We start from the raw sequence: 13647 nt of genomic DNA, 5'->3' as shown, positions 1-13647 counted from the left end.
TCAGCTAGTAAACTAAGGGCATTCATTAGCTGGAGGAACTGGTAGCTTCTGCAGCTGTCACGGATGGCAAGTGTCATCAAGGACAATGCATTGATTGAGCCATGTTACATTTGTCCTGCCATATTGTGCCTTGAGCATTCTATTGTATATGCAATGCCAGGTCTTTACCATGTAAAATTCTGGGTTAAGTTACACTGGCTGCCTCCTCAACACTGGCTGAACCATTTTTTTGTGTGTGGCTACCAAGTTCTGGTCAGTGGATTGCAGAGGGAACAGTCAAGATAACTTCTCTATGTGTTTCAATAATTGCTCAGAGTGGGACACAGACTGTATCAGCCTGTTTATGTGACAAGAGGCTAGCACACTGTAGCTGTTAGTAGATGATAATAATAATAATAATAATAATAATAATGATAACACTTAGATCTGATCCAGAGGCAGTTCTCAAAGCTTAGGGGTTCTTGGCTCTGATTTTCCTGCTTTTCTCTAGCAACACAGATTCTGACTAGACAAAAAATACCCATTGCCAGCGTTTGGTGACTGTTCTTTCCTAACTTTGTTCAGTACCACCCACTGGTGTCAATTCAAGTGAAGGAAGACAATGCCGGTTTCACTGGAAGTATTCAAAAATATCATAAATGAGACCTTAGTCTCAATAGAGGAACAAACAGAGCGCAGCAAATACTTTTTTGTTGTGGGGCTGAGGGGAGCAAAGTTCCCAATCCTGGAGTAGTCTTGTTGGCTGGTTGGCCCCAGAGCTGCTTACCTGGGGAGCATTTGGGTTCTTGTCCCTGGGGCTTTCCATATGGGGCTCTGCCCTGAAGCAGGAATCCTACCATTCCACAGAGACCTGGCTCCAGCAGGACTCCCCGGGGCTGGGAGGCTGTCTGCCTTGAAGCTGTGAGTCTTGCAGCCCAGAGACACCCAGACTAGACAATGCAGTATGAGAAGGTGGAGGGCAGCCATCTCTGGGGAAGGAACAAGTTCTGAGCTATCTAGAAAAACCAGATGTACATAAATCCATGGATCTGGATTTAATGCACCCGAGGGTACTGAGGGAATTGGCAGATGTCACTGCTGAACCTTTGGCCATTATCTTTGAAGACTCTTGGAGATCGGGGGGAGATACCGGATGACTGGAAAAAGGCAAACATAGTGCCCATCTTTAAAAAACGAAAGAAGGACAATCCAGGGAACTATAGACCCATCAGCCTTACCTCAATCCCTGGGAAAATAATGCAGGGGATCCTCAAGGAATCCATTTTGAAGCACTTGGAAGAGGGGAAAGTGATCAAATGTAGCTAACATAGATTCACCAGGGGCAAGTCCTGCCTGACCAATCTGATTAGCTTCTATGATGAGGTAATAGGTTCTGTGGACATGGGGAAGTCAGTGGTTGTGATATACCTTGACTTCAGCCAAGCTTTTGATACAGTCTCCCACCACATTCTGGCCCATATGTTAAGGAAATATGGTTTGGATCCTTGGACTATAAGATGGATAGAAAGCTTACTTGAAGGTCGGGCCCAATGGGTAGTGGTCAATGGCTCAATATCTGGGTGGTGGTTGGTTTCAAGCAGAGTGCTGCAAGGCTCAGTTCTGGGGCCAGTGTTGTTCAACATCTTTATTAATGACCTGGAGGAGGGACTGGATTGCACCCTCAGTAAGTTTGCGGATGACACAAAACTAGGGGGAGAGGTAGATACGTTGGAGGGTAGAGAGAGAATCCAGAGTGACCTGGATAAATTGAAGAATTGGGCCAAAAGAAATCTGATGCGGTTCAACAAGGAGAAGTGTAGAGTCCTGCACCCGGGGTGGAAGAATCCCAAGCATTGTTATGCACTGGGGACCAACTGGCTCAGCAGCAATATGACGGAAAGGGACCTAGGGGATTATGGTGGATGAAAGGCTGGATATGAGTAAACAGTGCGCCCTTGTAGCCAAGAAGGCAAACAGCATACTAGGGTGCATTAGGAGGAGCATTTTGAGCAGATCTAGGGAAGTAGTTATTCCTCTTTATTCAGCACTGGTGAGGCTGCATCTGGAATATGGTGTCCCGTTTTGGGCCCTCCAGGATAAAATGGATATGGATGTGCTGGAGCAGGTTCAGCAAAGGGCAACAAAAATGATTAAGAGGATGGAGCACATGACCTACAAGGAGAAGCTGAGGGATTTGGGCTTGTTTAGTTTATAGAAGAGAAGACTGAGGGGTGATTTAATAGCAGCCTTCAACTTCCTGAAGGGGAGCTCTAAATAGGAGGGTGAGAAACTGTTCTCACTGGAGTCAGATAGCGGAACACGGAGTAATGGTCTGAAGTTGAAGAGGGAGAGGTGTAGGTTAGATATTAGGAAAAACTACTTCACCAGGAGGGTGGTGAAGCATTGGAATGCATTGCCTAGAGAGGTGGTGGATTCTCTATCCCTCCAGGTTTTTAAGTCCCAGCTTGATAAGGTCCTGGCTGGGATGACTTAGTGGGGTTGATCGTGTTTGAAGTAGGAGGCTGGACTAGATGACCTCCTGAGGTCCCTTCCAGCGTTATGAGTCTGTGATTCTGATTCTGTGATGACCAGGACTCAAGGGGATAGCAAGTTTCCTGCTATGGACCCTAGAACACCTGCAGGTTTCAATGGAAATCTGAATGTGTTTGAAAGAAATTTTGATGAATCTGCAATACATGATGAAACACTTGGGTCCATCCAAAGTGAAATTATCTGACAAAACTTAGTTTTGTTAGAAAAGCTGACCAGGTCTAGTAATGAATAGTCCTTCTGCAAATGCATGCTCCTCAGATGGGATAAATTGTGGAGGCTTCCAATAAGGAAAATGTTTCAAAGACATGCATTGTATTTTCCACAGCATTTTTAATGCAAACTGAGACTACTGAATAGAAGTAGGGAAATGATCTCGCCTCTGTACACAGCATTGGTAAGACCACTAACAGAATACTGCATTCAATTCTGATGTCCACATTTCAAGAAGGATGTAGAAATACCAAAGAGAGTTCAAAGAGGTACCCACAAAAATGTTTTCCAGGACTTGGATCAAGCCTTGTAATGTGAAGCTTACAGAGCATAGTTTATTCTGCTTGCTGGAATGAAGGTTGAGAGGTGATTTGATCACATATGGAACAGATATCTGATAGCTTGCTGACAAAACCATGACGGGAAGGTGAGGTTAGATAAACGAAATCTTGAAATAAGCTATAATTTTGTCAGTAAGCTGTGGTTGTGATTAAACATTGGAATAACTTGCCAGGGAGGTGATGGGGTCACTCTTGCTTTGAGAATATAAAATGTAACTAGATCGCTTTTGGGATAATTTTATGGTCTGTGGGTTTGGGGTAAGGGGAACCAAAACCGATGGGAATGATTGTGGTAGTCCTTTCCATTCTTGGAATCTCCATATCTGTGAATTTCCTTGTTCATTCCCTCTCTTTCTAGGCCTGAGGAGAACAGGCTCAACTGCATTGCCTCCAGCATAGTCATAACACCTGCAGCTTTGCATTAAGATAATAACTATAATCAAATCTCATGCTTCAGGACTTCAGCCAATTGCCTGTCAGGATCAGGAGGCAACTTTTCCTCCCAGTGCACAAATGGCCACATATGTATTTATTTCCCCCATCTTTCAGAGTCCGAGACTGGCCTCAGCAGCAGAAGGGACATCCATAAACTGGTATTCTAAGGGGAAACACAGAACACTCTTTCTAGATGTCTGGTTGGTGAGTCTCACCAGATTGGGTTTGGAAAGGAACCTTCATCCACATCAGATTGGCTAGAATGCTGGGTTTTGTTCATCTTCTTTTGCAGCCTGCTGGGATCATCTAGGCACATCACACTTAATTCCAGGCCATTGCACAGGCTTAGAACTGTAGGACTGGAAGGGACTTTGCGTGTTCCTCTAGTCCAGTCTCCTGCACTTGTGGCAGGACTGCGTATTATCCAGATCATCCTTGACAGGTAATTGTCTAATCTGCCCTTAAAAACCTCCAGTAACAGAGATTCCACAACCTCATTAGGCAATTTTTTCCAGGGCTTAACCAACCTGGCATCAGGTAGTTTTTCCTAATATCCAACCTAAACCTCCCATGTTGCAATTTATGCCTGTTGTTTCTTGTCCTATCTTCAGAGGTTAATGTGAACAATTTTTCTCCCTCCATCATGTAGCAATCTTTTATGTATATAAAAATTGCCCTGAGATATTAGTTAGACTAAAGCATTTTAGTCCTCAGAAAATTAAATCATAGTCCACAGAGAAAGAACATTAGAGATCAACGTACATATGCCCACCCCTGATTTCTGCTAGGGTTCATACCACATCCTTTAAATTATATATGCACTCCCTCCCCCCCACAATTATGCGTCCCCTTTGCCCAAAAGAAATAGATTGGTCTGAGTGCCGCGTGGATAGTTTCTGAGGCTGGCTCACAGGACATTTCTCCCTAGCGTAGCAGTCAGCTTCCTCTGCTCCAGCAGCATCTATTCCCCAGGAACAAGGTGGGAATCTTGGAGGCTCTTCTCTGGGATTCTGCTGCCAAAGATGGAACATGATCTAGAGCCTGTGGATAAATGAGGGGCTAGGAACTGGGAAGCTGCTCTGCTTTGCACTGAAGAAAGTGGAGTGAGTAACACAGAAGCCATGCTGCAGCCCAGAAGGCTGTATGACATACTCTTCCAAAGGCTGCCTCTGCTTTAAATTACACTCCCTCACCCACACACTATTAATAAGCATACATCACCTCTGTCAAGGTGCCACCAATGCACAATATGGAAACTAGGTCAAATTACAAGGATGAATATAAACAAACACAAGCATGTAGGCACAAAATTAGAAAGGCCAAGTCACAAAAGGAGATTTAACTAGTTAGAGACTTGAAGAGTAATAAAAATATTCTAGAAATATATTAGAAGTAAGAGAAAGACCAAAGACAGAATAGGCCTTTTAGGCTGCTTCTACACACACTACTTCCCATTGGAGGTGGCATGGCAATGAGGCAATTTGAAGCGGGCTCGTGAGGCACTAACGTGTTTATTCAGCGCCTTATTAGCATAATGGCAACCATGCAAATTTCAAAGTGCAGACTTCGAATTGCAGATTGACAGTGAAGATGGGGGCAGCTTCAAAAAAAGTTCCCCACTTTGACATTTCCTTACGCCCGCAATACTAGGCCATTATCAATCTGCAATTCAAAGTCTACACTTTGAAATTCATGTGGCTGCCATTATGTTAATGAGGTGATGAATATGCATGTTAGTGGCTCATTAATCTGCTTGTAATTGCCTCATTACCATGCCACCTCCAGGGGGAGGTGGCATGTGTAGAAGCAGCCTTATTCAATGAGAGGAGGAAAACAATAACAGAAAATGTGGAACTGGCAGAACTACTGAATGCTTTTTTTGTTTCAGTTTTCACCAAAATGTTTAGTAGCAACTGAACAGCTAACACAGTGAATGCCTGTGAGGATCAGGGCTAAAGTAAGGAACGAAAAAGTTAAAGTTACTTAGACAAGCTAGATGTCTTCAAGTCACCAGGTCCTGATGCAATAAATCCTAGAATACTCAACTGAGAGAGGAGATATCTGAGCCTTAGTGATTCTCTTTGAAAAGTCCTGGAAGAAAGGAGAGATGCCAAAAGACTGGAAAAGAGCAAATATCTACAGAAAGGAGAACAAGGATAACTCAGGGAATTAAAGACCAGTTAGCTTAACTTTAGTACCCAGAAAAGTAATGGACCAGAGAAACAATCAATTTGCAAACACCTGGAAGAAATTAAGGTGATAAATAAGACTCAGCATGTATTTGTCAAAAACAATCATATCAAACCAATCAAATAGTTTTCCTTGACAAGGTAACAAGCATTGTAGATGTGAGAAAGTGATCGATGTGTTACACCTTCACTTTAGTAAGGCCTTTGATACTGTATTGCATGACCTCATAAACAAACTAGGGAGACACAACCTAGATTGAGCTACTATAAGGTGGGTGCATAAGTGGCTGGCTAGCCATCTCCAGAGATTAATTAGGAGTTCACAGACGAGCTGGAAGGTCATATCAAGTGGGGTTTGGCAGGGATCAGTCCTGAGTCCAGTTCTATTCAATATTTTCATAAGTGATTTAATTAATGGCATAAAGATTATATTTACAAATTTTGCAGCTGATACCTAGTTGGGAGTGATTGCAAGACTTTGGAGGACAGACTTAACATTCACAATGATCTGGACAAACTGGAGAAATTATCTAAAGTAAACAGGATGAAATTCAATAAGGACAAATGCAAAATACTATACTGTACTTACACAGGAAGAAGAAGTTGCACACAAAATGGGAAATGGCTGCCTAGGAAGGAGTATTGTGGAGAGGGATCTAGGGGACATAGTGTACCAAAAGCTAAATATAAGTCAATAGGGTAACACTACTGCAAAAAAGCAAATATCATTCTAGGCTTGATATACGGATATTTGGGTGAAAATACAAGATATACAAGCAATCAGACTAGATGTTCTAATGGTTCCTTCTGTCCTTAATCCCTGTGGAATTATGAAAGGTAAGGACTGTATTGTTTATGTCCCCAAAACACTGTGAACTTGCCAGTTGCAACAGCACTTCACTGACACTTGGCGGGCTTCAGAAATGGGTGTTGTAATTTAGGGCTGGTGCCAAGGTTACTCCAAGAGGTGGTGTTAATTGAGCACATGACAGCTGCTTCCTCTTGAATGCAAGTACATTGTGAAGTTGAAATGCTCCAGCTTTCACTACTGTATGCGCTGTCCTGCCATTGGCACAGCCAGTTTTGATTATTTGTTCTTAATTAGTGTGCATTAAAAAAATACAAGATTTCCTGTAAGGTCTGATTGTGAGGCCATGAGGCTTTGTGGGAGTCTCATACCTGTCATCACTTGTGAAAGCAAGGTGTACACAGAACACTACTGCCAATACCAGAGAAAGAGGATAGGTGGAGCCATGATTCTGCCAGAGAGGAGTGGGAGAGTGTGCGTGTTTCGGCAGTCAGGTGTTGTATTCTGAGGTCCAAATATATGATTAATGGAACTCTTGAATGCTACTCACATTTGAAAAATGTTTGGCTGACACCCAGGCGTACTACTGCTTGTCTCCTCATCATCAATGTCACCCAAAAGGTCAGGGTGAAGAATAATCCAGAATGTTGCATGACTTCAAGAAATTACTCCTTGCTTTATTTTTGTTTTTTATTTTCTAAAGTCTATTATCAGCTAATCAGGTTTTCAGGTAAGCACATGTAGCTCCCTCTGAAGCCAATAGGAGGTATAATCATGTATGCACAAGTACGGTATGCTTTTATAAATTAAAATACAAATTTCTCATAAATAAGATTTTCTGTAAATTTTGGCACCCATTTTAAAACTCTTTCTCTAAGCAACTGCTAAAGGAACAAAATCTGCCACATCTGTTATGTTTTAATGTTTTAATGTTAGGTCTTTACTACATGAAATAAAAAGTATATACCTCTATGAAAGTCAACAGATTTATGCTGATTTACACCAACTCAGAATCTGGCCCATTTAATACAGCAGCATTAGAAGAGAGCATGTAAATTGTGTTATACTCATTTCAGAAAGGAAAATAAATCACTTTTTCCTAGGATATTTAAAACTTTAATGTTTTACGAAGAAAAAAAATCAAAACTGTCCCTCTTTCTAACAACTCCATGGATCAACCTTTCATCTCAGTTGCACTACAGTAAATTAAGATTAACCCAAATGCTGTCTGTGGAGCTTTTTTAGGTTTACATCAGTGTAGTTGAAATGAGAGCTTGACACTTTCTTTTCAAATTATACTCAAAGTAATTTAAGGTATTCTCCACTTGGAACACTCAATTGAGAAACTTTCTAATCAAAGAGAGAGAGACGTTTCTTGGCTAAGACACATGCAATAGATTAAATATCAGATTTCCTTATCCAGCTGTCCATTAGTGCCTTTTACTATTATCCGTCTCCCTCTATAATTAGGACAGCTTCTGGTTTATCTGGGCTTTTTTCAAATTCAGATTTCCTTCACAGAAGTAGCTGTCATTCACAAAGGTTTGAACAATATATTTTAAAGTAATTTACATTTTGCATTATTTTGTGACCAATAGGGATAAAGTACATTCAAGTTGCTAGAAAAGCTCTTTATGTTAAACTACAAAGTGCTTTACTTACCCTGGGTGAGACGCTTTCATTTGGCAGCTGATTTTTCTCAGATAGGCCACTAGTCCATTTCCTTTCCCGGTGACAGGTTTTATCTGTTTCTTGTCCATGACATAAGCCAGCCTGGATTAGAAAGCTTTCTGTCACCTGGTGCATTTGTGTTGAACTGGCACCGCCTGGACCATGAAACAGTGCGCTGGTATCCATAACATTTGTTCCAGTTCGAGTAGATTCTCCTGTGTGTCGTAATGGTTTGCAAAGTTCATTGGGGTCTAATAGATTTAAAAGGTTTCTTCTCAGCCTTTTTGTCAAAGTAAGAACAGCATCTTTAGACTTTTCTTTGGACAGTTTTCTAGTTATTCCATTTAACTGCTGTGAACTTTTATTTGACAGGTCTCTGTCCATACTATTCGCTATCATTGTCTCCGAGGCTTGATTTTTCAGAGAACTATCTAAGCCACAACAGGAGGACTCCACTTTTGCAAGTATGCCATCCATGTTCTGTGATGATTTGCCAAGAGGGAAATCTGCCACCAGATGGTTATTTGTATTGTTTTCTTCTTCAATTCTAGGATTGTCATTTTCAATTGCTGTAGAAGCAATGGGCAATTTATAGTTCTCTTTGTCTTTCATTGTGGTAGTTTTATCTTGGTGTTGCCCAACAGTAAGAGTCATTCCTGTTTGGAAGGTTGACTGACTGTATGTGGAGAGATCTCTCCTTACAGCTACTTCTTTGGATTTTGACTGATAACCACAGAAGCCAATGGTGGTATCCATGGGCACAGTGTTATCTGACACTTGAAACAGGCAAGGCATTCCACTGAGGAAATAATCACACCCATCACAATCTTTGCTCAGCTTCATATCCTCTTCATTGTCACTTTCTAATAAAAATCTTAATTTCTTTTCCCATATTTCATTTGCAAGGTCTGTCATCACATCAGAACATTCCAGGTACTCAAGGTTGTCATCAGAAAGCTCAGCAGCTGAGATGAGAGTTTTGCTCGGATAAAGCTCAAAGTTAGAGTCCCAGATTTGAGAGGTGTCCTCTACAAAGTTGTGCTGATTTCCTATGGGAATATTTGCTTGGTAATTGGACTGGGTATTCTCAGTCAGAAGTTTGAGGCTATTTTGTTCATATGGCTTGGCATGTTCAGTGGTCAGACTTGAAACTAAGTCTTCAGCATTAAGGCAACAGTTATCTGTATGATTACTGATTAAACTTTTTGATTTGGGACACCCTTGTCTGCTGCAGCATTTGGTTGCTTTTCCTGCAATGTCACTAGCTACAAACTTATTTGCATTTTCTGACACACACACTGTGCAGCAGTTATTTTCATGGAGCTTAAATATATTTTTATAATCCATAGTGTCTTCCAAGCTATGCGTGCTTCTGTACTGGTTCTCCCATGAAGATGACATCTGTGTCTATAGGTTGATCTACTGACAAACCATTGATTTTTGTAGGGCTGAGATGGGTGATATTAAACTGGATACTCACAGGATCAATCCCTTTTCTCAGTGTAAGGTTTCTCAGGCTGCCTGGCTTGATCTGAACCTTCCCACTGAATGCATTAGCTTTGTTCTTTCTACTAGCTTCTACATGATAGTTTTGGCTTTAGAATAATTTTTGATAAACTTTGTGCCTGATTTCTCTTCAACAAAATCTGAACAGTGGATCATTTGAAAGCAATTTCTAGCCACAATCTGACAAAGTGCATCATCTTGCTCTGTGAATAAAATTGGTCCATAGGTTAAGATTGAATTTTAAAAGGACACACATTCCATTTATTTCATGAATGCCACAACTGTATTTTGCTATTCTGCACTATTTTTCTTAAAGTTTTATATTTTGTACTTTAAATTACAAGAAATTTCAAAGGAGTAAATCAGGGTTTAAAAAAAGACAGTCGTTCCTAACTACAACTGAAAATTACTACTCTATGCTCAGATGTTTAGTGAGAGCACATTAGGAACAACCAAGGTGATATGTTCTAGCAAACTGAACCAAGCCAAACAGCCACATTTCAGTCTCCTTCCTGCAACATATGAATGTTTTCCTGCACCTAATCTGGATATATCCATGTGTAAATCAGAATTTATAGGTATACATGTGAGTTTTGCATGTGTTCGCATTTCTGCTATTTTGACCAGTATTCTGGGGCTATCATCACTACTTTTTGCACCTGCAATGTCTGAATACAATTTCCATGAAGATCCTACTAGTAGCAATTTGGAATTATCAGTCTGAATGGATTTTAAATAATTAACCATTTTTTGTTTATGTTGGCTGGAATACTGAAATGACACGGCTCAGTTTCAAGTTCATGTTTCCATTATATCTAAATTTTTGGCTCTCATACATGAACAGAATAATTGTGTGAAGGGTCACAACATTGTAAAAATAACTAAAAGAAAAATAAGTATAGACATACCCTTTTAAAATTGAAAATATGAAACATTTATTTTGGTGGGCTCTCTTAAAAACATGTCTAAATTTTACATATAGTTACTGGACAGTGTTTCTCTAAAGTAATACAGTTTGCATTACCCATTTCCAGCTACAAAAGATACATCTTCTTGAGTACACTAGAATTACAAAACAAAATAAATCAAGCTCAACCCCAATCTATTGGTTTTGTTGTTCTGTAGAAATCATAGGCTTTCTGAGCAGTACTATATTCCCAAGCAGCCTTGCTCAGTTCAGTGGAACTATTCTAGGAGTAAGGTACTTACTACTCAGAATAAGAAATGGGGCAGCTTTGAGCTCATAACGATTTCAGTGCTCAAGAAAGGAGCAAGATTAACTGCCCTAAAAAATAAAGTGCTACATTTATTGACAGAACAGGTGTGGTATGCAGAGCTGAAATGAAATCTTGCTCACACTACTTTTCTAATGTGTCTGAACCCTGATCTGATGAAGCACTTTGAGGACAAACCCCCTGTGAGTCCTCTTCTGTTAACATATTTTCCTTCAGTCTCTGAACTCTGTACTGCAGATTCCCAAACCTTCTGATCTGTTAGGGTCCTAGAATGCAAACTTCTACACTGCCTTACAAGCTCTTTCAATTGCATTTCAGTTGCTGTAAAGGGGGCTTAAGCAGAACAGTCAGAGGTATGGTCAGCTGCTCTTTGTGCCATATCCCTCTGTAGGAACTCAGCCTGAAGACACAGGGTGAGCTCGATTAGTGGGTCCGTAGCAAGGGGCATGTGTGGGCTTGTTTGGAACGGGAGTCCTGCTAGTAAACAACTCTCTGCAATTTTGTCAGTTTTCCTTCCTTAGGGGGCAAATCCCCTTCCATGGAGATGCCCTGATATAGTGGAACCAGGCCAGTTCTGAGGCATTGCTTATAGAAACGCTTTCTAGAATTTTGTAGACAGGGATCATTTTTCTGTAGGTTCCCTGATAATTTAACAGAAAATTACATTTCTGCTACAGATTTTCTGTTGAAGTATTCATAAGCCTAGAGAGAGAAAATCTCATTGTAACAAGGGGCACGAGGGGGTGAACTTCACCACTTGTGGCCAGTGTCTCATCCTCAGTTACTTATCTTCTGTGCTTCCTCAGGCCCTCTGTTTCTTCCGGCCCGCAGTGTCCTTTCGTCACAGAACCATCCTCACACTCTGGAATCCTCCCCTCCTCCCAGGGAACCACAATCCTCTATAGCCACGTTGTTTCATTGTCCCACTACCAATAATTGTCGAGCCCCTGCCTCAGAGGCAAACTGCAGTCAGAACTGGTCATTCTTCTTTGGCAAGAGGATGTGGACCTGTTGTCTTCTGCTGTCCTGGCTGCCTACCTGCAGCCCTAGTAACCCCGAGGCCTCTGTATCTGGCCTGCAGCTTGGGAGATGAGTCAAGCCCCAGATCTGCCTGTCTGTCCCCAACAATGCTTTGTCTCAGGTACCATCTGTAGTTTCCGCAAGCAGCCATGTCCCTCCTGCTCCACAGCTGGACTAAGAGTGTGTGTCTAAGGGTATGTCTATACTTACCGGGGCCTCAGCACACCACAATCGACCTCCTGGGGATCAATTTTTGCCTTGTGTGTGAAGACGCAGCAAAATTGATCTCTCTGGGCTCTGCTGTCAACCCAGGTACTCCATGCTGATGCGTAGATTAAGGGATGTTGACACAAGTTCAATGAGACCCAATCTACACCAGGGAAAAAAAAAACAATCCTGATACATTGATTCTAGCTATGCAAATAGCATGGCTAGAATTACATACCTGGGATTGACTTTGATCCCTAGTGCAGACCAGGCCTAAGCTTAACAGTCCCTATGTATACTGCCCCAGCTGGGCCCTAATTGGATGCTACCTGTCTCAACAGCTTCCTCCACAGTCCAAACCCTCTCCCAGGGGACTGGGTTTAACCCTGTTTCACTGGAAGTGGAGTCACTGCCCCGTTACATCATTCTCTAATAAATGCTATACAATGTTACAGCAACATGTATAAAAGTCTATTTCTGTCGAATCCTATTAGTTTAATCTATATTAATTGTACAGGAGGTTTCCAGGAAGGGGTGATGCAGGGTTAACTGGAAAGGCCTTGCAGAGGCCCAGTACTAGTCCTGAAGGTCTAATAATCCCCCAAACACAATATAGGCTTTTGAATCATCTACTTTTGTTGTCTAATCAGGATGTGGGAGACGAGAAATGACTCGTGCGTGTGATTCTATAAGGCTGAAAGAACTAGAAAGTACTCAGGCACCATGATAACTAATCTGAAATCAGCTCCTGAACAGAAGTGCCTTAACTGATATTTTGCTCCTTCTCATCTATGTCACCACTCTCCTGGCTCAACTGATGAGAATCCCCTTTATGTCCTTGGAGGTGGGAGGCAGAGGTGGAGTGACTTGTGAGATGGCTGTTCAGTGCAGCTTCCCTGACTAAGAAAGCACAGGAAGCACACACCCTGGTACTCTCCCTGGAGTGCTTTTAGGGGCTTTAATCTGGAATAGGCTCTGTGTTTGTGGATGCGCTATTTTGAAATACGTTTTGCTTATTCTGGGTCTTCCCTGTAGTGTGGACATGTGATTCTGAATTTTGGAATAAAGACTCAGAATAAGCCCTTCTGGAATAACTCTGTAGCATAAAGATGACCTTACTGTTCTTCCTATCATTGCTTTGGAATAGTTTGTAGTTGTGCCATAAAGATTTTCTTCCCATGGGACCTAACCTACCGTTTCTACAATTTTATTAAATCCATTATCTTTACTTTGCTGCTCTCACTCCCTTCTTTCTTTAGAATCATGAAATCTATCATTTCATGATTACTGTCATCTAGATTGCCATTCATCTTCACATTTATTATCGTCAGTTCCTCCTTGTTGGTTAAAATCAAGACTCAAATGGTTGTCCTCCTGATTATGTCTTCTTAGAATCACAGAATACTAGGGCTGGAAGGGACCTCAGGAGGTTATTGAGTCCAGTCCCCTTCCTAATGCAGGATCAACCCCAACTAAATCATCCCAGCCAGGAC

The 13647-nt window shown here is 41.5% G+C and overlaps 1 protein-coding gene across 10 annotated transcripts in view; it reads right to left on the bottom strand.

The window, feature by feature from the left end:
* Positions 1–13647, bottom strand: part of ALPK2 (alpha kinase 2) — a 100466-nt gene that overhangs the window by 63661 nt on the left and 23158 nt on the right. For 8 of the 10 annotated variants that reach the window (XM_074995719.1, XM_074995725.1, XM_074995726.1 and 5 more), the window contains 2 exons: positions 12158–12317; positions 8178–9895 (listed from right to left, as the gene is read on the bottom strand). In XM_074995719.1, coding sequence (XP_074851820.1) covers positions 8178–9587 — 1410 coding nt within the window. In that variant the 5' untranslated portion in view covers positions 9588–9895; positions 12158–12317. The remainder of the gene's footprint in view (positions 1–8177; positions 9896–12157; positions 12318–13647) is intronic. The other 2 variants (XM_074995717.1, XM_074995720.1) reach the window with 1 other exon arrangement.

This window comes from Carettochelys insculpta, chromosome 5, assembly GCF_033958435.1.
Source record: "Carettochelys insculpta isolate YL-2023 chromosome 5, ASM3395843v1, whole genome shotgun sequence".
Taxonomy (NCBI): domain Eukaryota; kingdom Metazoa; phylum Chordata; order Testudines; family Carettochelyidae; genus Carettochelys; species Carettochelys insculpta.
The sequence above is the reverse complement of the archived record's forward strand: the minus strand, read 5'-3'. Positions and strand labels throughout refer to the sequence as shown.